The 26,693-nt window shown below is 45.5% G+C and overlaps 1 protein-coding gene across 1 annotated transcript in view; it reads right to left on the bottom strand.

Annotated features, from left to right (window-relative positions):
* Positions 1–26,693, bottom strand: part of LOC138637468 (amine sulfotransferase-like) — a 190,980-nt gene that overhangs the window by 75,335 nt on the left and 88,952 nt on the right. Inside the window, exon 6 of the mRNA XM_069726181.1 lies at positions 12,323–12,503. Coding sequence (XP_069582282.1) covers positions 12,323–12,503 — 181 coding nt within the window. The remainder of the gene's footprint in view (positions 1–12,322; positions 12,504–26,693) is intronic.

Genomic DNA, 26,693 nt, shown 5'->3' on the forward strand with positions numbered 1-26,693 from the left:
GTTCCGCTAGCCCTAACACATAGGGCTTAATGTTATTAGAGGGCATTATTCTTGTTTTTCGCGCAATGAGATCCTCACGATTTTTATGACTTAGAATCTTTTTTGCTCTATTAAGAGTCCAATCTGGGTACTTGCGGTGTTTTAATTTACCAGATATCAAATCTAATTCTCTGTCTAAGTCTGATTCGTTGCTACCGTTGCGTTTGACTCTGACAAATTCACCAACAGGAACTGACCGAACAGTATGTCTGGGGTGGCCATTGCTGGCATGTAAAATGGTATTCCCACTGAGCGATTTATGATGTGTACTAGTTGAAATTAAACAATCCACTGTGCCACTTTAATTTAAATCCAAAAAATGAATATGATTGGAGTCATGTCAATGTGTAAAACGAATATTAAAATGATTAGAATTAAGATAATTGATAAATTCAGGCAAATACATCGGCACCCCAAATTATGAGTAAGTCATCGATGTATCTCCCATACCAAACTAGACAAGACAAAAATGGATTGGATATGGAAAATATGAATTCATATTCCCAAAATGCCATGACAAGGTTAGCCAAAGAGGGTGAAAATTTGGCACCCATGGCCACACCAAATTTCTGCCAAAAACATTGACTATTGAAAGAAAAAAAAATTGTGCGTCATGAGGAAGAAGGTGGCCTGTAAATTAAAATTCTTTAAATCCACCAAGTAATTACTGAATTCATCTAAATGAAACTGAAGAGCACGCATTGCTAAATCATGTGGAATACATGTATATAACGAGATGACATCGCAGCACAACCAGGAATAATGAGATAGCCACATTTTGTCAGAGAAAACTTTAAACACCTCCTTCTTTGATGTATCCAGGGATCCTACACACTAGAGGCTGCAATAGTGAATCTACCCACTCACAAAGGTGTTCGTTCGCCGAGCCAATACCAGACACTATTGGTCTCATAAGAGGAATAGCATCCTTTTCGTGAACTTTAGGGAGTCCATGAAGAATTGGACAAACAGGATTTTTTACAATCAAATACTCTAATTGTTTTCTCGAAAGTACCCCGAGACTGAATCCCTCTTCGATAACCTTATCAACTTTTTCTTTAAATTTAAAAGAGAGGGGTTAGCTTTGAGCTTTTCATACGTAGATGTATCAGAAAGTAATTCCATGACCTTGAAACAATAATCAGTTGAATTTAAAACCACCACTATTCCTCCTTTGTCCGACATCTTAATTACTAAGTCATCCATGTCCTTTAATTCCTGTAGTACTTCCCATTGTTTACGGGAAAAATTACCAGTACTAGGTTTGTAATCACTGGATGTCATTTCAATGCTCAAGGCTCTCAATTCCTTCTCCACCATCTCCTGGAACCTGTCCATACACTCTGATCTGGTGTTAATAGGATAAAAATAAGGATTTTTAGTTGCAAGATTATTAGATTGATCAATGGTTGGGGAATCGGAACTATCTCCTGTGTTAAGTGATTGTAGGGTGACTAGTGAGACTTGTTCAAAAAAATCCATGTCTAGAAATTCATTGTTGGAAATCACATCTGTGCATGTACCGCCATTTTGATCCTGGCTATCTGAATTGTCCAAAAAATGCTTTTTAATGGTAAGATTATGAACAAATTTGTTAATGTCTAAAATAGTAGAAAATAAGTCAAATTTTTGGTTGGACGCAAAATTGAGACCCAAGGACAAAACCTCAAGTTGTTCCTGTGTCAGACTTCTCGAAGAGAGATTCAATACGTTGTCATTACTATTGGTGTTTATTTGAAAAGACGTCTCCTGCGACGAGTCATGATCCCAGACCCTTCTGCGATGTTTCCTGCCGCTGCGCCTCTTCCGTTTTTTGAATGACGAAAATACTTTTTCTTTCCAAAGGACGCAGATTCTCCAGGGGAGACATCAGACATACTGCGGTTAACATCCGATGAGTCAGGATCAGATGAATTGAAATTGACATACGGTTTGGTTACTGTTTGTCTACGGTTCACTGAGCTTTTTTTCAAAATGGACCTAGTGGTCCTATTGCCGTTTTCCCAGTGGCCCCACTCGTACATTTTATTTGTGGCATAGTCATTTAGGTTGCGAGCGAATTTTCTCCTTTTTCTCTCCATAATATCCTCTTCCAATGCACTAACGTTATCATGCATTTTAGTAACGAAAGAATCAAATTGCGCTATTGCTTTATACTGGACCAGAGACGAATTAACAATTTCCATTTCTTTCTGGACTTCTTTTAATTTAACATCTTCATACTTAACAATCAATCCTGTTTGTCCAATTCTCCATGGACTCCCTAAAGTTCACAAAAAGGATGCTATTCATCTTATGAGACCAATAGTGTCTGGTATTGGCTCGGCGAACGAACACCTTTGTGAGTGGGTAGATTCACTATTGCAGCCTCTAGTGTGTAGGATCCCTGGATACACCAAAGACTCTAAGGAGGTGTTTAAAGTTTTCTCTGACAAAATGTGGCTATCTCATTATTCCTGGTTGTGCTGTGATGTCATCTCGTTATATACATGTATTCCACATGAATTAGCAATGCTTGCTCTTCAGTTTCATTTAGATGAATTCAGTAATTACTCGGTGGATTTAAAGAATTTTATTTTACACGCCACCTTCTTCCTCATGACGCACAATTTTTTTTCTTTCAATAGTCAAATTTTTTTGCAGAAATCTGGTGTGGCCATGTGTTGTGAATTCCGCTCTTGGGCTCCCTCCGGTGGTTGTAAGTGGCACTTTTGTGAGTTCTGCTCTTGGGCTCCCTCCGGTGGTTTTAAGTGGTATGGCTGCTCCTTGGATTTAGCAGTCTGCAGCTGCTTCCACTGATTGTCTTTCTGCTCGGCTATTTATGCCTGGCTCTTCCCTTCAGCCAGTGCCACTTGTCTATGGTTCCTGGTTGGATTCACATCTCTCTTGGATTTCCCTGATATCCTGACCAGTTCAGGAAAGATAAGTCCTTGCTTTGCTCTTTTCTGTCCACATGTTGTGGACTTATTCGTTCTGTGCATTCTATGTTTTGTCCAGCTTGTCAGTATGGATTAATTCAGTTAAGCTGGAAGCTCTGGGAAGCAGATTTACCCTCCACACCTTTAGTCAGGTGTGGAGATTTTTGTAAACTCTGTGTGGATTTTTGTAGTTTTTAATACTGACCGCACAGTATTCTATCCTGTCCAATCTATCTAGCTAGACTGGCCTCCTGTGCTACATCCTGGTTTCATTCTGTGTATGTTTTTTCCCTCTCCACTCACAGTCATTACTTGTGGGGGGCTATCTATCCTGTGGGGATTTTCTCTGAGGCAAGATAGTTTTCCTGTTTCTATCTTTAGGGGTAGTTAGTTCTCAGGCTGTGACGAGGTGCCTAGGGAGTGACAGGAGCATCCCACGGCTACTTCTAGTGTTGTGTTGAGCTTAGGGACTGTGGTCAGTACAGGTACCACCTCCTTCAGAGCTCGTCCCATGTTGCTCCTAAACCACCAGATCATAACAGTACAAGTGGCCAAAAATGAATTAAATGCATCTCAAAAGAAGGAAAAAAAAATTCCGAGCCATTTTTCTTTCTGTACTCTGTTTTGTCTTTTTTTTCCTCTTGATCTCTGGGTGGTTCAGGATTTATGCTCTGGCATGGATGTTCAGGGTTTGTTTTCTCGTGTGGATCAACTTGCTGCAAGTGTACAGAGTATCCAAGATTATGTTGTCCAGACTCCGGCTTTGGAGCCTAAAATTCCTACTCCTGATTTGTTTTTTGGGGACAGATCCAAGTTTTTGAACTTTAAAAATAACTGCAAATTGTTTTTTGCTTTGAAACCCCGTTCTTCTGGTGATCCCATTCAGCAAGTTAAAATCATCATATCCTTGCTGCGTGGTGACCCTCAGGACTGGGCATTCTCCCTTGAATCAGGGGATCCGGCATTGCTGAATGTAGACGCATTTTTTCAAGCGCTCGGATTATTGTATGACGAACCTAATTCTGTGGATCATGCAGAAAAAACCCTGTTGGCCCTGTGTCAAGGTCAGGAAGCGGCAGAATTATACTGCCAGAAATTTAGGAAATGGTCTGTGCTCACTAAATGGAATGAGGATGCTCTGGCTGCTATTTTCAGAAAAGGTCTTTCTGAAGCCCTTAAAGATGTTATGGTGGGCTTCCCTACGCCTGCTGGTTTGAGCGAATCTATGTCTCTAGCCATTCAGATTGATCGGCGTCTGCGCGAGCGCAAAGCTGTGCACCATATGGCAGTGTCCTCTGAGCAGAGTCCTGAGCCTATGCAATGTGATAGGATTTTGACTAGAACAGAACGGCAGGAATTCAGACGTCAGAATAGGCTGTGTTTTTACTGTGGTGATTCTGCTCATGTTATTTCTGATTGCCCTAAGCGTACTAAGAGGGTCACTAGGTCTGTTACCATCAGTACTGTACAGCCTAAATTTCTTTTATCTGTGACCCTGATTTGCTCATTGTCGTCCTTTTCTGTCATGGCATTTGTGGATTCAGGCGCTGCCCTGAACTTAATGGACTTAGAATTCGCCAGGTGCTGTGGTTTTTCCTTGCAGCCTTTGCAGAGCCCTATTCCTTTGAGGGGCATTGATGCTACACCATTGGCCAAGGATAAACCTCAGTACTGGACGCAGATGACCTTGTACATGGCTCCAGCACATCAGGAAGATTGCCGTTTTCTGGTGTTGCATAACCTGCATGATGTTGTTGTACTGGGTTTTTCATGGTTACAGGAACATAATCCGGTACTGGATTGGAAAACTATGTCTGTGACTAGTTGGGGTTGTCAAGGGGTACATAGTGACGTTCCTTTGATGTTAATTTCCTCTTCCCCCTCTTCTGAGGTCCCTGAGTTTTTGTCAGATTTCCAGGATGTATTTGATGAGCCCAAGTCCAGTTCCCATCCTCCACATAGGGACTGTGATTGTGCTATTAACTTGATTCCAGGTTGTAAGTTCCCTAAGGGCCGACTTTTCAATCTGTCTGTGCCAGAGCATGCCGCCATGCGGAGTTATGTTGAGGAATCTTTGGAGAAGAGGCATATTCGGCCGTCTTCGTCACCATTGGGAGCGGGTTTCTTTTTTGTTGCTAAGAAGGATGGCTCCTTGAGACCCTGTATAGATTATCGTCTTCTTAATAAGATCACGGTCAAATTCCAATACCCCTTGCCTTTGCTTTCTGATTTGTTTGCTCAGATTAAGGGGGCTAGTTGGTTCACTAAGATTGACCTCCGAGGGGCATATAATCTTGTTCGTATTAAACAGGGTGACGAATGGAAAACTGCATTTAATACGCCCGAAGGCCATTTTGAATACCTCGTGATGCCATTCGGGCTCTCTAATGCTCCATCTGTGTTCCAATCTTTCATGCATGACATTTTCCGCAATTATCTTGATAAATTCATGGTTGTATATTTGGATGATATTTTGATTTTTTCCGATGATTGGGAGTCTCATGTGAAGCAGGTCAGGATGGTATTCCAGATCCTTCGTGATAATGCTTTATTTGTGAAGGGGTCTAAGTGCCTATTCAGAGTTCAGAAGGTCTCTTTTTTGGGTTTTATTTTTCTCCCTCGTCTATGGAAATGGATCCTGTTAAGGTCCAAGCTATTCATGACTGGATTCAACCCACATATGTGAAGAGCCTTCAAAAATTTTTGGGCTTTGCTAATTTCTATCGCCGTTTCACTGCCAACTTTTCCAGTGTGGTTAAGCCCCTTACTGATTTGACGAAGAAAGGCGCTGATGTGACAAATTGGTCCTCTGCTGCTGTTGAGGCCTTTCGGGAGCTTAAATGCCGATTTACTTCTGCCCCTGTGTTGCGTCAGCCGGATGTTTCTCTTCCTTTTCAGGTTGAGGTTGACGCTTCTGAGATTGGGGCAGGGGCTGTTTTGTCTCAGAGGGATTCTGATGGTTCTTTGATGAAACCGTGTGCTTTTTTTTCCAGAAAGTTTTCACCTGCGGAACGCAATTATGATGTCGGCAATCGGGAGTTGTTGGCTATGAAGTGGGTGTTTGAGGAGTGGCGACATTGGCTTGAGGGAGCTAAGCACCACGTTGTGGTCTTGAATGATGAAAAGAATCTGATTTATCTCGAGTCGGCCAAGCGGCTGAATCCTAGACAGGCTCGATGATCCCTGTTTTTTTTCCCATTTTGATTTTGTGGTCTCGTATCTTCCGGGATCTAAGAATGTTAAGGCTGATGCTGTTGTGAATTCTGTTGTCGGGCTCCCTCCTGTAGTCATGAATGGTACTTCGGCTGGTTCTGTCCATGGACTTCCTCTGGTGGGTGTTTCTGAGTTTCACAGGTGACGAGGTTAATTCGTTAGCTGCTGCTCTATTTATCTCCACTTAGATCTTTGCTCCATGCCACCTGTCAATGTTCCAGTATTGGTCTGTTCACTCCTGGATCGTTCTTGTGACCTGTCTTCCCATCAGAAGCTAAGCTCCAGCTTGTATTTCTTTGGTTTGCTATTTTTCTGTCCAGCTTGCTATTTAATTTGTTGTCTTGCTTGCTGGAAGCTCTGGGACACAGAGGGAGCGCCTCCGCACCGTGAGTCGGTGCGGAGGGTCTTTTTGCGCCCTCTGCGTGGTCTTTTTGTAGGTTTTTGTGCTGACCGCAAAGTAACCTTTCCTATCCTCGGTCTGTTCAGTAAGTCGGGCCTCACTTTGCTAAATCTATTTCATCTCTGTGTTTGTATTTTCATCATTACTCACAGTCATTATATGTGGGGGGCTGCCTTTTCCTTTGGGGAATTTCTCTGAGGCAAGGTAGGCTTTATTTTTCTATCTTCAGGGCTAGCTAGTTTCTTAGGCTGTGCCGAGTTGCATAGGGAGCGTTAGGCGCAATCCACGGCTATTTCTAGTGTGTTTGATAGGTTTATGGATTGCAGTCAGCAGAGTTCCCACGTCCCAGAGCTCGTCCTTATTATCAGTAACTATCAGGTCATTCCGTGTGCTCTTATCCACTAGGTCCATTATTGTCCTGACCACCAGGTCATAACAGTACAGGTGGCCCAAAGTACTAATGCATCTCAATAGAGGGATAAGAGAAGTTCTGAGACCATTTTTTTTTCTTTGCAGTGTGTTTTGTCTCTATTTTCCCCTTTACCTCTGGGTCGTTCAGGACACTGGTGTAAATATGGACATTCAAAGTCTGTCCTCTTGGATGGATAATCTCACTACAAGGATACAAAACATTCAAGATTTTGTGGTTCAGAATCCGATGTCAGAGCCTAGAATTCCAATTCTTGATTTGTTTTTTGGTGATAGATCTAAGTTCTTGAATTTCAAAAATAATTGTAAATTGTTTCTTGCCTTGAAACCTCGCTCCTCAGGTGACCCTGTTCAACAAGTAAAGATCATTATTTCTTTGTTACATGGTGACCCTCAAGACTGGGCATTTTCCCTTGCGCCAGGAGATCCGGCATTGCGTGATGTTGATGCGTTTTTCCTGGCACTTGGATTGCTTTATGACAAACCTAATTCAGTGGATCAGGCAGAGAAAATCTTGCTGGCTCTGTGTCAGGGTCAGGATGAAGCGGAGATATATTGTCAGAAGTTTAGAAAGTGGTCTGTGCTCACTCAGTGGAATGAATGTGCCCTGGCAGCAATCTTCAGAAAGGGTCTCTCTGAAGCCCTTAAGGATGTCATGGTGGGGTTTCCCATGCCTGCTGGTCTGAATGAGTCTATGTCCTTGGCCATTCAGATCGATCGACGCTTGCGTGAGCGTAAAGCTGTGCACCATTTGGCGATACTATCTGAGCATGGGCCTGAGCCTATGCAATGTGATAGGACTTTGACCAGAGCTGAACGGCAAGAACACAGACGTCGGAATGGGCTATGTTTTTACTGTGGTGATTCCACTCATGCTATCTCCGATTGTCCTAAGCGCACTAAGCGGTTCGCTAGGTCTGCCACCATTGGTACGATACAGTCTAAATTTCTATTGTCTGTTACTCTGATTTGCTCTTTGTCATCCTATTCTGTTATGGCATTTGTGGATTCAGGCGCTGCCCTGAATTTGATGGACTTGGAGTATGCTAGGCGCTGTGGTTTTTTCTTGGAGCCCTTGCAGTATCCTATTCCATTGAGAGGAATTGATGCTACGCCTTTGGCCAAGAATAAGCCTCAGTATTGGACCCAATTGACCATGTGCATGGCTCCTGCACATCAGGAGGATATCCGCTTTCTGGTGTTGCATAATCTGCATGATGTGGTCGTTTTGGGGTTGCCATGGCTACAGGTTCCTAATCCAGTATTGGACTGGAAATCTATGTCTGTGTCCAGCTGGGGTTGCCAGGGGGTACATGGTGATGTTCCATTTTTGTCTATTTCGTCTTCCACTCCTTCTGAAGTTCCAGAGTTTTTGTCGGATTATCGGTATGTATTTGATGAGCCCAAAGCCAGTGCCCTACCTCCTCATAGGGATTGCGATTGTGCAATTAATTTGATTCCTGGTAGTAAGTTTCCTAAGGGCCGATTGTTCAATTTATCTGTGCCAGAACACGCCGCTATGCGGAGTTTTATAAAGGAATCCTTGGAGAAAGGCCATATTCGCCCGTCGTCATCACCGTTAGGAGCAGGGTTCTTTTTTGTGGCCAAGAAGGATGGTTCTTTGAGACCTTGTATTGATTACCGCCTTCTTAATAAAATTACAGTCAAATTTCAGTATCCTTTGCCGTTGCTGTCTGATTTGTTTCCTCGTATTAAAGGGGCTAGTTGGTTCACCAAGATAGATCTTCGAGGGGCGTATAATCTTGTGCGTATTAAACAAGGCGATGAATGGAAAACAGCATTTAATACGCCTGAGGGCCATTTTGAGTACCTGGATATGCCATTCGGGCTTTCCAATGCTCCATCAGTATTTCAGTCCTTTATGCATGACATCTTCCGAGAGTACCTGGATAAATTCCTGATTGTGTATTTGGATGATATTTTGGTCTTTTCGGATGATTGGGAGTCTCATGTGAAGCAGGTCAGAATAGTGTTCCAGGTCCTTCGTGCGAATTCCTTGTTTGTGAAGGGGTCAAAGTGTCTCTTTGGAGTTCAGAAGGTTTCATTTTTGGGGTTCATTTTTTCCCCTTCTACTATCGAGATGGACCCTGTTAAAGTCCAGGCCATTTACGATTGGACTCAGCCGACATCTGTGAAGAGCCTGTAAAAGTTCCTGGGCTTTGCTAATTTTTATCGGCGCTTCATCGCTAATTTTTCTAATGTTGCTAAACCGTTGACTGATTTGACCAAGAAGGGTGCTGATGTGGTCAATTGGTCTTCTGCGGCTGTAGAGGCTTTTCAGGAGTTGAAGCGTTGTTTTTCTTCTGCTCCTGTGTTGTGCCAGCCAGATGTTTTGCTTCCGTTTCAGGTTGAGGTTGATGCTTCTGAGATTGGAGCAGGGGCTATTTTGTCGCAAAGAAGTTCTGAGGGCTCGGTGATGAAGCCATGTGCTTTCTTTTTTAGAAAGTTTTCGCCTGCTGAGCGTAACTATGATGTTGGTAATCGTGAATTGTTGGTCATGAAGTGGGCATTCGAGGAGTGGCGTCATTGGCTGGAAGGAGCCAAGCATCGCGTGGTGGTCTTGACAGATCACAAGAATTTGACTTATCTTGAGTCTGCCAAACGGTTGAATCCGAGACAGGCTCGATGGTCATTATTTTTCTCCCGTTTTGATTTTGTGGTTTCGTACCTTCTGGGCTCTAAGAATGTGAAGGCTGATGCCCTGTCAACGAGTTTTGTGCCTGACTCTCCGAGTGTTCCTGAGCCGGCGGGTATTCTCAAAGAGGGGGTAATTTTGTCTGCCATCTCCCCTGATTTGCGGCGGGTGCTGCAAAAATTTCAGGCTGATAGACCTGACCGTTGCCCAGCGGAGAAACTGTTTGTCCCTGATAGATGGACTAGTAGAGTTATCTCTGAGATTCATTGTTCAGTGTTGGCTGGGTATCCTGGAATCTTTGGTACCAGAGATTTGGTGGCTAGATCCTTCTGGTGGCCGTCTTTGTCGAGGGATGTGCGTTCTTTTGTGCAGTCCTGTGGGACTTGTGCTCGGGCTAAGCCCTGCTGTTCTCGTGCCAGTGGGTTGCTTTTGCCCTTGCCGGTCCCGAAGAGGACCTGGACGCATATTTCTATGGATTTTATTTCGGATCTCCCTGTCTCTCAAAAGATGTCGGTCATTTGGGTGGTTTGTGATCGCTTTTCTAAGATGGTCCATTTGGTACCTTTGTCTAAATTGCCTTCCTCCTCTGATTTGGTGCCATTATTTTTCCAGCATGTGGTTCGTTTGCATGGCAATTATCAGTAACTATCAGGTCATTCCGTGTGCTCTTATCCCCCAGGTCCATTATTGTCCTGACCACCAGGTCATAACATGATGCCCTCTCTAGGAGCTTTTTGCCTGATTCTCCTGGAGTCCTTGAGCCGGTTGGCATTCTTAAGGAAGGGGTGATTCTTTCTGCCATCTCCCCTGATTTGCGGCGGGTGCTTCGGGAATTTCAGGCTGATAAGCCTGACCGCTGTCCTGTGGGGAAGCTGTTTGTTCCTGATAGATGGACAAGTAAGGTAATTTCTGAGGTTCATTGTTCAGTGTTGGCTGGTCATCCTGGGATTTTTGGTACCAGAGATTTGGTTGCTAGGTCCTTTTGGTGGCCTTCCTTGTCGCGCGATGTGCGTGCTTTTGTGCAGTCCTGTGTGACTTGCGCCCGGGCCAAGCCTTGCTGTTCCCGCGCTAGTGGGTTGCTTTTGCCTTTGCCGGTCCCTGAGAGGCCCTGGACGCATATTTCCATGGATTTTATTTCGGATCTTCCTGTTTCCCAGAAGATGTCTGTTATCTGGGTTGTTTGTGACCGGTTCTCTAAAATGGTCCATCTGGTACCTTTGCCTAAGTTGCCTTCCTCCTCAGATTTGGTTCCATTGTTTTTTCAGCATGTGGTTCGTTTGCATGGCATTCCGGAGAATATTGTGTCTGACAGAGGTTCTCAGTTTGTCTCTAGGTTTTGGCGGACCTTTTGTGCTAGGATGGGCATTGATTTGTCTTTTTCTTCGGCGTTTCATCCTCAGACTAATGGCCAAACTGAGCGAACTAATCAGACCTTGGAAACCTATTTGAGATGCTTTGTGTCTGCTGATCAGGATGATTGGGTGGCTTTCTTGCCGTTGGCCGAGTTTGCCCTTAATAATAGGGCTAGTTCGGCTACTTTGGTTTCACCTTTCTTTTGTAATTTTGGTTTTCATCCTCGTTTTTCTTTGGGGCAGGTTGAGCCTTCTGTTTGTCCTGGTGTGGATTCTGTGGTGGACAGGCTGCAGCAGATTTGGACTCATGTGGTGGACAATTTGACGTTGTCTCAGGAAAAGTCTCAACGTTTTGCTAACCGCCGTCGGTGTGTTGGTCCCCGGCTTCGTGTAGGGGATTTGGTTTGGTTGTCTTCTCGTCATGTTCCTATGAAGGTTTCTTCCCCTAAGTTTAAGCCTCGGTTTATTGGTCCTTATAAGATTTCTGAAATTATCAATCAGGTGTCTTTTCGTTTGGCTCTTCCAGCCTCTTTTACCATTCATAATGTTTTCCATAGATCTTTGTTGCGGAGATATGTGGTGCCTGTTGTTCCCTCGGTTGATCCTCCTGCCCCGGTGTTGGTTGAGGGAGAGTTGGAATATGAGGTTGAGAAAATTTTGGATTCTCGTTTTTCGAGGCGGAGGCTTCAGTATCTTGTCAAGTGGAAGGGTTATGGCCAGGAGGATAATTCTTGGGTTGTTGCCTCTGATGTCCATGCCGCCGATTTGGTTCGTGCTTTTCACTTAGCTCGTCCTGATCGGCCTGGGGGCTCTGGTGAGGGTTCGGTGACCCCTCCTCAAGGGGGGGGTACTGTTGTGAATTCCACTCTCGGGCTCCCTCCGGTGGTTGTAAGTGGCACTTTTGTGAGTTCTGCTCTTGGGCTCCCTCCGGTGGTTTTATGTGGTATGGCTGCTCCTTGGATTTAGCAGTCTGCAGCTGCTTCCACTGATTGTCTTTCATTGACTTGCATTGGCGAGTCTCGTTTGAGATATGAAAACAATCGCAACATGTTGTGATTTTTTTTTCAGTACGATTGTAGCTGAGAAAAAAAATCGCAGATTAGCAGGGACTCCAAAATTATTAGTAACAGTGCAATCAAATTTTCTATTGGATTGCACTCGTCCGTTTTTCTCGCAGATGAGTATGAGCCCTTATACTGATGTTATAGAGATATATACATAAATCTCTAATTGCAAAGCTGTTTATAAATATTATAACCTTATAAGTGCTTATAGATGTAAACTACTGATTTTAGATAAATATTAACCCCTTTACCTTTACGAAGAAATCCATTTTCACTGGCTTCTATTAGATCATTTGGGTAAAATGTGTAATTTGCATCTGGATCATCTTTCATGGTTTTAAAAGTTGCTTTTTGCACAACCATGTCAACTGCTTTCTCATCAAGACTTTTGTCTAAAAATTTGCATATTTTCAGGACAGCGGATCTAAGGTCCTGAAATGAAAAAAAAAAAGCTACAAGAATGCGCAAAAAGAGAATAGTCAATGTGAATTTGTAAATTATGATTAGTATTACAGCATAACCATCCTTTACCTCATGTATGAGATATGAAACATAACAGACTTCTTTCATTAGCTCATTTGGAAGATGTACCGTGTTTCTTGGAATATAGGATGCACTTTTTTCTCCAAATTTGGGAGGAAAATTGGAGTGCATCTTATAACTCGAATGTAGCTTACCAGAGGGGAGAAGCTCCCAGGTTTCCAGAAGGCAGGGTGGCTCCTACAGGAAGCTGGTTGTGGCGACAGGAATTTGCTGCAGATTCGCTGAGTTTCTGTTTGCGTTTTGTACCAACTTACTATGGTGTTTCCCATGATGTCATCTGTGTGACAGTGTGGGAAACACCGGTTCTGAGGCAGTAACTGTGTGGAGGCGGTAACGCTACCGCCGTTAAGACCGTCAGTCAGAGCGCTGTGGTTGTACACAAACCAAATAGTGCAATTAACAGTGCCCTAGACACTGATAATGCCCCTTCTTTGTCCCATATAGTTATAGTACCCTCCTATTGTGCCCAACACAATAATAGTGCCCCTCTCTGTGCCCCTACACAGTAATAATATTCCCTCTCTATGTGCTTGTAGTAATAATGCTGTGCCTCCTTACAGTTATACAGCACTCTATAGAAATAATATCCACCCCCTTTATTGTTTTGCCTCCTTTGCATCCCCTATAATGATAATGACTCACTTGGTTTTTATACTTTGAGAAAGGCGCCGGTCCAGCACTGAAACGTTGGTAATAATAAAAAAAGCAATCTTGCCTTGTGCAGGCGTGTACTATGGAGGACAGAGAATGAACTTCAATCCAATATTGCAGCCAGCATGCAGCCAGCGGGTAAGGAAAGGGTGAATCAAACACCTGAAAACTCCGCCCATATGACCCAAAACCAGTCCCGCCAAATTCAGGTGACAGGTTCCCTTTAACATTTTGCAATTGTCATATTATATAGCACGGTGTACTTACTATTACTCATTTTGCCCTTCTACCAAACTAATTTTTCTCTTTTCCATTAGGTCTGTGACATCACAAGATTAAAAACAGTCTAGCTGAATCCTTCTAGACTCTATGTAGAAACAGGACGTCTCTATTCCCTATAGGTCATGAGTCACTGCAAAAGTCCCTTGCAGGGGGAAGAATGAGCGGCTGGGTCAGTAGCTGTAGAACGGGATGATAAATGCAGGGCGAAGAAACTTCCTGTTTCTACATAGAGCAGAGAAAATAAGAATTAGCTGGGTAAAAAGGCAAACTGAGCAATTGTAAGTACACAGTGCTGTATAATATGATGATTGCAATACATTAAGAGAACAAACAGTTTGATGGGAAAACTGCTTCTTTAAGACACAGTGAGGGATTTGTATTGTTGCACGTGCACAATTATTTTGCCCCTACTGAAGCCCCTAAGTGGTCACACTCATTTTTATGACTCCCATAAAGTATGATTGCCCCACAAACCCCACACAATAAAATGGTCATTACAGGCCCCCATGGGCTACAGTACATGGTATTGCAGACAGCCCCCAATATATAGCTTGAGGTCTACCAAAACCCCCTGTAAGATTGCTCTTACTGAGTGTATTGGGGGACACTTGCTTGGCACGGGATTAACATAGTCAGGTAAGATTTTTCGTTTAAACACAGTCTATGCGGTTTATTAAAGTGTCATAAACCGGGTTGTGCACAGTTCATATTATACATTTCATAAAACACAACAGGCACCAACTGGTGATATTAACTTGCAGCTTTATCTTAAACACTTCACACACGGCTTTGTCTGGACCTCTCACTTCGCCCAGTTACCATGGGTGTCCGTACGCCGTACACTTCACCAATGTCCCAAGTCACATACAGCGCACATGACACTGGGACGCGGTCTCTAAACACGCTGAACCTTACTCCGTTCAGTCACCGTGGGAGACCACACAGCTCATAGAACATCACAAGCACCAACAGTCTGTATAGGTACCCGACGGGAGCTCCTGCTCCACCTGCTGACTCCTTGTCAGTTCACTCTTCTGGGAAAGCTGCCTCACAGGGATCACCAACTTGCCTGAGTGGCACACCTTAGTCAGTCCAGACCCACCGAAGGATGGTAGCTTCCACAACACAGACCATCCAGAACCATAGTCTTTCTGTGCGGTATTCAGGGATCCGGTCCTAGTCCCAGGACCTCACAACACACCAGCATGTGCTCTTCAGGACTCCTACTCCCAGGAAATCCAACACATATTGTGCTCTTCAGGAAGCCTACTCCCAGGTCTTCCAACACAGGTTGCTCAGTGTGCTATTCAGGGATCTGGTCCTAGTCCCAGGACCTCCCAACACACAAGCATGTTACCTATCCAGGTGCTATTCAGGACCACTGTCCAACACCCCAGGCCACCAGGTCTGAAGCCCCACCATGTGCTCTTCAGGACTCCTACTCCCAGGAAATCCAACACAGGCTTCCAGGACCTTCACCACTCAGGTCCAAACACTGGAACCACACAGGAACCACACACACACCCTAAGTGACCAAACCCTGGTCACATTATATACCTTTTAACCACTCCCCTGGATGGGAGTGTGGGTGTGTGGCTAGTTTGTCCCACCCATCTCACATAACTAGCCTAGTAAGTCTCCCTTACAACTACACCAATACTTGTGGGACTACAGGTCCAAAAACAACATTACATCAGACTTACCACACAGACTCCCACTGCGACACATATCGGCCACTCACAATTCTGCCAGACACTGTTTCACCACCATTATAACAACAGATATGCCTCCATGCACATCCCAAGGAGCACACACAGTGCCCCCTAGCTGTCACAGGGGTCACTGCCTCACACCCCATACAGTATGATGCCTCCCATAACCACTCGATACAGTATGGTTGTCACCAAAGACCTCCAGATAGTATGATGGCCTCCACAGCCACACCTACCAGTATAATGTCCACCACAGCAACCCCAGACAGTATGATGATCCCCCAGAGCAGAGGTGTCCACATTCACCCAGGAATTCAGTCATCAGCCTTAGAGAGGTATTTACACAGGTCAGAGACCCATCAGGCTGAGACCACCTTGATGATGGTTGATGAGCACATAATATTTGGTCAAAATTTATGCTAAACGTCTCATGTTTTTTCCTAATCCTCCAAAGCTGTATTGCTATTCAAATTTCACATATTCCAAATTGACATGCTTTAGCATAATAGAGTGCAACCTTTTTTTGTATATTGCTTGGATATAGAGTCCTGCTTAAGCTGCAGACACCTTCTAGAACATTCCAGAATCATAATTCCTTATGGAGTTATAGAAATACTATACGTCCTATATGTTCTAGCATTCAGAGTTATGGAGGTGCACAGAACATATAGTAGAAACCATATAGCAAAGCTGTGTTTGGTCTTAATGCATAGCAGGGGCCCAGCCGGGTCTGATGGCGCCAAAACTGCCTACCTCGGACCGTTTATTAAGGAACCTATCCTATATTTTGAAGTTTTTAGCTGCTAGAGGCAAGGGTCGGGGACTTAGGTTCAGTTGAGAGTGCAGGAGGGAAGTGACCCAAAGGGGATAAAGGCTAGTGTAAAGCCATGTGGTCTATCTCTCTCTGTGATGCATGCAGTCCACTTCAAAAGGGGGGTTATGCCGAGTAAAGTGATGTGAAAGACCAAGGAGCCAGCAGGCCCATGCCCCGTGCGGTCCAGCGCACACGTTGTCAAACTGGTAATTACCATGATCCATCTGCTTATATCTTTTGTCCTACCACTATCTGTGTTTGCATATATCCGACCATTCTAACCATCGTGTATATAGTGGCGATTAAATATATAATTTAACCTTGGGCTACTCATTTATCTCAATCCACATGTCCATTTCTTGATTTAACTTTTAATACTACCGGGCTGGTTTCTGGCCTGATATATTCCCATTAAAGGACTGGGCTTATACCTAATAAGAAGTTGGTGGCAGTCCTACCAGGCTGGCAGGGCTCTGTTTCAATGGTTCTAGTGAAAGGGGCCTGTCAGGGATGTGAGCAAGTGTAATGCCATGTCAGTGACTGCATGGGCCACATCCTCTCACTCCCCAAGCCTCCCTTGGCCCATGTGGAAAGGGTGTGTCTCTGTATTACTGTGCCAAGCTCACCCTACTTGTCGCCAGGTGGTGCGGAACAAAATTTCAGTAGGCCAGCATTTCAGATTTTAAAATAATTTTTCAAGCTGGTGTTATAAAGTATTCTAATATATTGAGATAATGACTTTTGGGTTTTCATTGGCTGTAAGCCATAATCATCAACATTAACAGAAATAAACACTTGAAATAGATCACTGTTTGTAATGACTCTATATACTATATGAGTTTCACTTTTTGTATTGAAGAACTGAAATAAGTTAACTTTTTCATGATATTCAAATTTAGTGAGAAGCACTTGTATATCCCATGATATTACAAGCCTTATTGGTACTTTTGATAATCAAAATGATGGGATTATGTCGATACTCTGCAAATATTGGGATATTCTATTGGTAAATCCAGATATCTCAGACCAGATATCATCTAAACTATCGGTCACTTTCAGGAGAGGCAGGTCCGTGCGTGACTATGTAGTTCACAGCCACTACAACCCCCCAAAAAAGACGGTCACCTGGCTCGATTGTAGAAAAATTGTCAGCAGTGCAGCTCCTGCAGTTTTTGCCAATACATTAATGTATCTAAGATTTTTACCAGTGCAGTAACAGGAATGTTTTAGGAAAACAGGGATTTTGTTAACTGTAAAACTGCTGGGGTCATTTATCTATATACATGCACGTGTCCTAAAAACTATGTGGGGAAGACCAAGAGGCCCCTAAAAGTCAGGACTGAGGATCACATTGACAATATCAATCTTAAAAGGGATACGCCACTAACTCGCCATATGGTCAATGTTCATCAGGGAGATTTAGTCTATGTGCACATGGAGCACCCCCGTAGGGCTAGGGGCTGACCCGGTCCGTGGCCCTCGGGACGTCCGTTGTAAATTGGGGGAAAGGTCTTTAAAGGGGAAAATGTTCATGGCAAATCCAGAGTCCCCTTATCCAGGTGGAAATCAGTAGCCTTCCTCTAGCGCCTGGATGTTGTAGTCCCTTCCTGCTGAGCTTCTCGGTAAGGTCCTCACAACTGATGTTGGTGTTCTAGATGTTATGTCTTTCTCTCTGTCCCCCTTACGGATAGGACAAACCCATATGACTGATGGCCTGAGGCTTTTTACAGGGACTCTAGCACGCCCCAGCCCCCTCAAGTTGCCACCGTGCCTCCTGGGTATGGGTTGGGCAACTAATATGGAACTAGCTGTCCTGCCGGTCTCTGGAGCCAGGCGTGGAGACAATGACTCCCTCAGTGTTCTGGCTACCGGATTCTGCGCCTCAGAAGGAGGCAGCCTATTGCAGGGCAGAACTCCTTCTGGATTCCTCTCCTTGTGCTATGACTTCATTTCTCACCCTCTGCAATGCAATTCTCCTTCAATGTCTCTTTCTTAGGATGCTGCCGCACGTGGGGCAGGCGCAGCTCCGTGGCCTTCTGTCTAGGCCCCTGACAGGATCCCCCCCTGTCAGGGACCCACTACCTGAGCGGAGCTCAGATAGCTGCTCACTGGGTCCAGCGCAGCCAGCTTCCGCCAGACTGGTGCTGCCTGGGTGAAACCCAGCTCACTTCTCCCAAACTTCCCCTCCAACCCACCAGTTTTACCTAATTGTGAGGAGTGCCCTAATAGATAGGAGCATGGCTCCCCCTGGCGGACTGGAGTGTGAAGTGTGTTGTGTCGTTTGTGATACCTGGTAAAGTGATCTCTTTTATTGCCTTCAGACGTAACATCACTCCCTCCTAGAGGAGAATGACATTACTGCAACGACCAGGACCCTGGGGCGCTGCACTCATGATGCATTTTGATGCATTTTCGCAGCGCTTTTTATGCACGTAAATAGTCCAAAAAAGCAATGGAATACTAAAGCAAGGTAATTCAATGACAATCATGAACTGTTGTTCACATGATCAGTAAATTTCCGTCCGTATTTGTAGTGTTCTTTCTTTTCTGCAGCATGTCAATTCTTTTTCTGTTTATGTAGCATTTTATACTCATTGATTTCAATTGAGTCCATGAAATCTGCAGCAAAAACGCAAGTGTAAAAAGTAGTGATGAGCGAATATACTCGTTACTCGAGATTTCCCGAGCACGCTTGGGTGTCCTCCGAGTATTTTTTAGTGCGCAGAGATTTAGTTTTCATCGCCTCAGGTGAATGATTTACAGCTATTAGCCAGGCTAAGTACATGTTGGGGTTGTCTGGTTGCTAGGTAATCCCCACATGTATTCAAGCAGGCTAGTAGCTGTAAATCATCCAGCTGCAGCAAAGAAAACTACCGTAAATCTCCGAGCATTAAAAAATACTCGGAGGACACCCGAGTGTGCTCGGGAATTCTTGAGTAACGAGTATATTCGCTCATCACTAGTAAAAAGGTTTGCGTATTTGCTGCAGATTTGCTGCCAAAAATGCTGTGATTTGTCAAAGGGATATGATGTCAGAAGGGGGAAGAGTGTGTGGGCAGAGAATATGTGTGTGTGCAGAGAATATGTGCATGTGTCTCTGTGTTTGGGCGGAGAATATGTGCGTGTGTCTATGTGTGTAACCAGGCATCGTCTGAAAACAGAGATAGCATAAGCTGATGATCGGAGAATAGTCCCATCATCCGGCACTGGTGTTCAATTATAAAAAAAAATAAAAAAATTTACATAATTACATACATATTCACATACAAAATACATACTCACCAAATGCCTAATCCCGATGCCCGTGTCTCCTGCAAACAATCAAAAATAATAAGCCAACATATACTCACCTTTCTGCCATAGTCCATTTAATACCGAGTGACCCACGTCAATCTCACCCGACCACCGGCGATGCACTGACAAGAGGTAATCGCTCCCGTAGTGTATCACTGAGCCGCCATGAGAGTTCACCAGAGTTCATCAGCTGATCAGCTCCGGAGTTCTCACACAGCGGTGCCATAAGTGAGAGCTCCGGAGTTGTTGAACTCCGGTGAACTCTCATGGCAGCTCAGTGATACACTGCGAAAGCGATTACTTCCTGTCAGTGTATGGTCGACGGCTGGGAAGAGCGGTCACATCTCTCAATGTGACTGTTCTATACATGAGATCACCATGGCACACTCGGTATTAAATGGACTACTTCGGACAGGATAGTATTATATGTTGATTTATAATTTTTTGATTGTTTGCAGAAAACGAGGGCTTTGGGGATTAGGCATTCAGTAAGTATGGTAAATTTAGATTCAATAAAGGAGTCTGTGTGATTATTTCAAATAAAAGACTTTATTCTGGCCGTGTCTTTATTTACCATGTAACTATAGGATTAGTAATGGATAGGTGTCTTATAGACGCCTCTCCATTACTAATCCATGAGCTTGATGTCACCTTACAATACAAAATTGACATCAACCCCACTTGCCACCGCTATAGGGCGAGTGGGAAGAGTGAGGCTAAGTGCTAGAATTGGCGCAACTATAAGATGTGCCATTTCTGGGGCGGCTTAGAGCTGATGTTTTTAGCCTGGGGATGCCAATGTTAGGTGTTGAGTTCCTGCCGCTGCACAAGGGGAATCTCGAGCCACCTCTGCTGCGGTCTCCCATTCTTCTTAAGCCGAAGTGGAGCCTGCTCAGCGGAGACGTCGGTCCCAGCATCTGGCTCAGGCAGATACTGTGCGCTTGGTTGTTGCTGATCTTCTGGGTTCAGCCATTGTAACCAGCACTGTACTGTGGCGAGCAGATGCCCCTGGGACTAAGTCCTGCTTTTCCGCTACTGAGCATGCCCAGGGGATGACCTCTCATTGGAAGTCGGGGGTCACATGCTCAGGTCCTGAAGCGGTTCCTATTGGACCACTAGGAAGGTCCTGGAGAGCTCTCTCTATAAAAGGTTTGCATGGCCGCATGGCTATCTTGTGGTCTGTGTTTGCATGTGTTCAGGGTCGGCTGTATAGCCACTAGAATTCCGGCACCTCCGGAGAGGAGTTGTTTGTGTACTATGCTGACTGTGTGGCCACTGTATGCTACCTGCTCTGATACTTAGCTGTGATCCTCTGTGAGGTTAACAGGGCACAGAGTTATCCTAATCCCGATGACTCTATGAAGCAACAGAGCTCGCTCCTATATAGACCGGGTGACTGAACCTGTGTCTATTTAGGTTTTGTACCGCCATATAGTGCCGCAATATAATAGCAGCAGGTTCCACTCCTGCACGGTGGACCTCGGGCTGCGAATGCACCTATATTATCTCAATATCTACTCGGTGAATTCCGCCAGCCCTAACAGTATACTAGCGCAATGGGTCTGGCTAGTATGGCGGACAAACAGCGACTGCAGCGGTACATTCAGCAGCTGGAGGGCAGGTTGGCGGCTCTCGAGCGCACAACCTCAGCTGTGGATGTTACCGCAGTAGCTGTTCAGGCTGCAGCTTGTTTATCCACTGCCACCTCTGTTCCGACTTTATCCCCCCTCCCACTGCCAGATAGGTACTCTGGCGATAGCAAGTCATGCAGGGGATTCGTGAACCAGTGTGCGATACACCTTGAGCTCCTGGCTGCACATTTCCCCTCAGAGCAGGCTAAAGTGGGATACATTATATCCCTCTTGTCGGACAGGGCGTTGGAGTGGGCTATGCCGCTGTGGGAGTATGACGAACATGTGGTCCAGAGTGCTCCATTGTTTCTGAGCACTCTGAAACCGGTCTTTTTAGGAACTCGAGTCACCCATGATACGGCACTCCAACTGCTGGCATTGACCCAGGGCTCATCCATTGTCAGCCATTTTGCCGTCCACTACCAGACTTTAGCATCTGAGCTGGAGTGGCCGGATAAAGCCCTCATCCCTATATTTTGGAGGGGGCTGGCTGACCATGTGAAGGACGCTTTGGCCACCAGGGAGATTCCCGCCACACTGGAGGAGCTAATATCTGTATCAACTTGCATTGACCTCCATTTTAGCAAGCGGAGGTTAGAGCAAGCCCAGTGTAGGCAGAGGTTTCGGCTGGCTCCTACCTTCGCCAAACCTTTGGAATCTCCAGTCCGGGCATCTGAGTCACATAAGGCCATGGAGGTTTCACGAGCGGGATCTAAGTCCCGGACCGCTCATGCACTCAAGCTCTGTCATGTTTGCCGGCAGTCAGGACATCTTGCCTCCAGATGTTCCCAGCGGTCGCGAAAATGTCAGCGTCTAGTGGTTGTTGGAGGAAGTGCACTAGACACGGCGACGTTTTCCTCCAAACTGTCCTTCAAGGGGACAATTACCATAGGCCCAGCCACTCTTACAGTCAAGCTTTGCGTGGATTCTGAGGCGGAGGGGAATTTTATGTCCTCTGCCTTCGCCCAACGCCACGAATGTACGAATGGTGAATGGGTCGACACTGCCCTCACAGATAACACACCAGACCATACCATTTTCATTATCTATGTCTCCATCCCATCAGGAGATTATTTCCCTTCTTGTAATTCCCGAGGGAATAGACGAGTTTCTGCTAGGGATACCCTGGTTATGTTACCACTCCCCTCATATAGAGTGGTCCTCAGGGAGAATTTTGGGAGGGAGTGAATCTTGTGAGGGCAGATGTCTGAGGGAGTGCATTGAGGTTGCTACTACTGAAGTTTACTTTAATCCGACAAGGAAAAAATCCCAAAATTACAGTAAATAAACTTCAAGGAGATACACAAACTTTTTAACCAATCAAAAAAACTACTTGAAAATAAATAATTAGAGAAAAAATCATCTAAAAATTCAAAATATTTTATTTAACACCACTAGAACAATACACAAAAGATAAATTAAAAACAAGAGGAGCAGTTTCGGACATTCATAATATCACTAAATATATATACATTCGTAAAGAGATATTTCTTCTGTAATGTTTGAGTACTGGTAGCAAGAGAGGAGTAAATTGTTTATAGCTACAATAACACATTGGCATATATCCACAATGGGACGTTAATGAGGGAAAGAGTACACCAATATATATGCCAAAGAAGAATAAATATAAATGGCCTTTCATATGTTGCACATATCTTCCACATAAAGTAGCTCTAAACATGTAGTAGAAAGTGCATAGTGCATAGTGCAAAAAGTATATATAATACTAACCAGTACTCATGATAAACGTGCCACAGCTGCCTCCTCACACTCCAACGCGCGTTTCACACGTCCTGCTTCTTCAGGGAGTGATCAAACACCAGGGACAGGCACTATGAATACCTGGTGATGCCCTTCGGCCTCTGTAATGCTCCAGCCGTTTTCCAAGACTTTGTGAATGATATCTTCTGGGATATGCTCTCCACCTCAGTTGTAGTCTATCTGGATGATATTCTCATCTTCTCTCCAGATATAGACTCCCACCGAAGAGATGTTTGCAAAGTCTTCGACCTCCTACGGGCAAACTCCCTCTTCGCCAAGTTGGAGAAGTGTGTGTTTGAGCAGAAGTCCTTGCCTTTCCTTGGCTATATCATCTCCGCCCAGGGATTGGCTATGGATCCTGCCAAGCTTCAGGCTGTGATGGACTGGCAGGAACCTCATTCTCTCAAAGCGATGCAGTGCTTTATGGGGTTCATTAATTACTATCACCAGATCATTCCCCACTTCTCAACTTTGGTAGCTCCCTTGGTTGCCCTCACCAAAAAGGGTGCAAATCCCAAATTGTGGTCGGAGGAGGTCTCCAAGGCCTTCCTCTCTATTAAGTCCCACTTTGCTAGTGCTCCCATTCTACATCGCCCCGATGTAGATAAACCTTTCATAATGGAGGTGGATGCCTCATCTTTCGGTGCTGGAGCAGTCCTATGCCAAAAGGATGCTCAAGGTCGGAAGCATCCTTGCTTCTTTTTCTCTAAGACCTTCACAAAGGCAGAGAGGAATTATTCCATCGGGGACAGGGAGTTGCTAGCTATGAAGTTGGCTTTCTTGGAGTGGAGTGGATCATTTGGGTAATCACCAACCATTTTTCTAAAATGGTGAACTTGGTGTCTCTTCCACGGCTACCTTCTGCACGGGCCTTGGCAGCGTTGTTTATAAAACACATTTTGCGCCTACATGGTATGCCAGACAAAATTGTCAGTGACCGGGGTCCCCAGTTTGCGTCTCGGTTCTGGAGAGAGCTCTGTCGTCTACTCAGCATCGAGCTGAATCTCACTTCAGCATACCATCCTGAGACGAATGGGTTGGTAGAGAGGGCCAACCAGACCTTGGTCACATATCTGCGACTTTTCTTTTTGTTTCTGCTAGGCAGGATGACTGGGCATCCTTGCTACCATGGGCAGAGTTTGTGCTAAACAACGCCATAGCTAACTCCACTGCTCAGACCCCATTCATCCTTAATTACAGCCAGCATTCGTGGGTTCCTGTGCCTATGCCCATGTCTTCCGCCGATTCCAGGGTGGCAGACTGGGCTGTGGAGGAAAGAATGAGGTCCTCCGCCGATGCACATCGGCGCCCCATTCCGACCTTTGCTCCTGGCGACTTAGTGTGGCTCTCCGCCCCTAACATCAGGCTGCGAGTTGAGTCCACTAAGTTTGCACCTCGCTACTTGAGTCCCTTCAAGGTCCTGGAACAGGTTAACTCTGTGGTCTACCGCAGGCTCGGACTGGCCCACCGGGGAACCGGAGGATCCTCCGGTGGGCCCTGGCACTGACACCTGCTGGCAGGGCCTCCCCCAGCTCCAGGGCCCCCTCCCCCGCTGCCCGCCTTGAATACTCACCCTGCTCCAGCGATGGTCTCGGCGTCTGCACTGCAGCTCGTCCTGAACGAGCTGTCACGTGACACCGCTCATTAAGATCATGAATATGCGCATATTCATGATCTTAATGAACGGTGTCACATGACCGCTCAAGCAGGAAGAAGGTGCTGCGCCGGCGGCGCCGCCGCCTGGAGTCGGGACAGAGCGCGAGGGATGTCAGCACGGCCGTGCAGTGGGACAGATGAGTATGAGGGATGGAGGGACAGGGGGGATGAAGGAGGACATAAGCCGGCGCGCCGAGCAGGAGCAGGAGCAGGAGCGGGTGCGGGTGCGGAGAGATAAGCCTGCATACAGGGGGGAATATAAGCCATGCAGGGGGGATTATAAGCCATGCATACAGGGGGGAATATGAGCCATGCAGGGGGGAATATAAGCCATGCAGGGGGGAATATAAGCCATGCAGGGGGGAATATGAGCCATGCATACAGGGGGGAATATAAGCCATGCAGGGGGGAATATAAGCCATGCATACAGGGGGGAATATAAGCCATGCAGGGGGGAATATAAGCCATGCATACAGGGGGAATATGTGCCATGCATACAGGGGGGAATATAAGCCATGCATACAGGGGGGAATATGAGCCATGCATACAGGGGGGAATATGAGCCATGCATACCGGGGGGAATATGAGCCATGCATACAGGGGGGAATATGAGCCATGCATACAGGGGGGAATATGAGCCATGCATACCGGGGGGAATATGAGCCATGCATACAGGGGTGGAATATGAGCCATGCATACAGGGGGGAATATGAGCCATGCATACCGGGGGGAATATGAGCCATGCATACCGGGGGGAATATGAGCCATGCATACAGGGGGGAATATGAGCCATGCATACAGGGGCGGACTATGAGCCATGCATACAAGGGGGAATATGAGCCATGCATACAGGGGGAATATAAGCCATGCATACTGGGGGGAATATGAGCCATGCATACAGGGGTGGAATATGAGCCATGCATACAGGGGGGAATATGATCCATGCATACCGGGGGGAATATGAGCCATGCATACAGGGGTGGAATATGAGCCATGCATACAGGGGGGAATATGAGCCATGCATACAGGGGCGGACTATGAGCCATGCATACAGGGGCGGACTATGAGCCATGCATACAGGGGGAATATAAGCCATGCATACAGGGGCGGAATATGAGCCTTGCATACAGGGGGGAATATAAGCCATGCATACAGGGGGGAATATAAGCCATGCATACAGGGGCGGAATATGAGCCATTCATACAGGGGGGGATATGAGCCATGCATAGGGGGGGGAATATGAGCCATGCATACATGGGGAGATATGAGTCATGCATACAGGAGGGGTAATATGAGCTATGTATATGGGATAGGAGGGAGATGAGCCATGCATACAGGAGGGGGGTCATTATACAGTATTGAGCATCATGTGTGGCCGTTATACAGTATGGAGCATCATGTGTGGCCAATGGACATTATACAGTATGGAGCATCATGTGTGGCCGTTATACAGTATGGAGCATCATTTGTGGTCATTATACAGTATTGAGCATTATGTGGGATCATTATACAGTATGGAGAACTGTGTGGCCGTTATACACTATGGAGCACTATGTGTGGGTGGTCATTATACAGTATGGAGCACTGTCTGGCCATTATACAGTATGGAGCAATGTGTGGCCATTATACACTATGGAGCATCATGTGTGGCCATTATACAGTATGAAGAACTGAGTGTGGCCATTATACAGTATGCAGCATCATGTGTGGCCATTATACAGTATGGAGCATCATGTGTGGTGGCCGTTGTACAGAATTGAGCATCATGTGTGGCCATATTTTTGTTTGCTTATAATTATTGTATATAAAACAGTGTGATCAGCAGTGCTAAATGGCTGCGGTTGGGACGTGGATATGGGTGTGACTAGTTGTGAAATGGGTCTGGTCAGAGGCGTGGCCTAAAATTTGCCACGGCGCACTACGCGCGCCGCAAACTTAATACCTCCTTCCCTTCTTCAAAAGTTGGGAGGTATGGTACCACATTTGCCAGATCACGGCAAGTGCCGCAAATCCCATAGGGAATGAATGAGGCCGAACGCAGTGTTGCCATAAGTGATCCGTTACGCGACAGATGCAGAAAAACTGCCCGATCTGCTGCAAAAGGCGACTTTCACATCAGCGATTCTTGCCAAAGTCACTGCGGATAATGTCATACTCACCAAAAGGGGAGGCAGCGCTAAAAGTGCCTAGGGCAACAGAAACTCTAAATACGGCCCTGGGGGGCTACATTATATTCTGTGGGGGGACTGCATTATACTCAAGGTACTACATTATATTA

This window comes from Ranitomeya imitator, chromosome 5 (genome assembly GCF_032444005.1).
Source record: "Ranitomeya imitator isolate aRanImi1 chromosome 5, aRanImi1.pri, whole genome shotgun sequence".
Taxonomy (NCBI): Eukaryota; Metazoa; Chordata; class Amphibia; order Anura; family Dendrobatidae; genus Ranitomeya; species Ranitomeya imitator.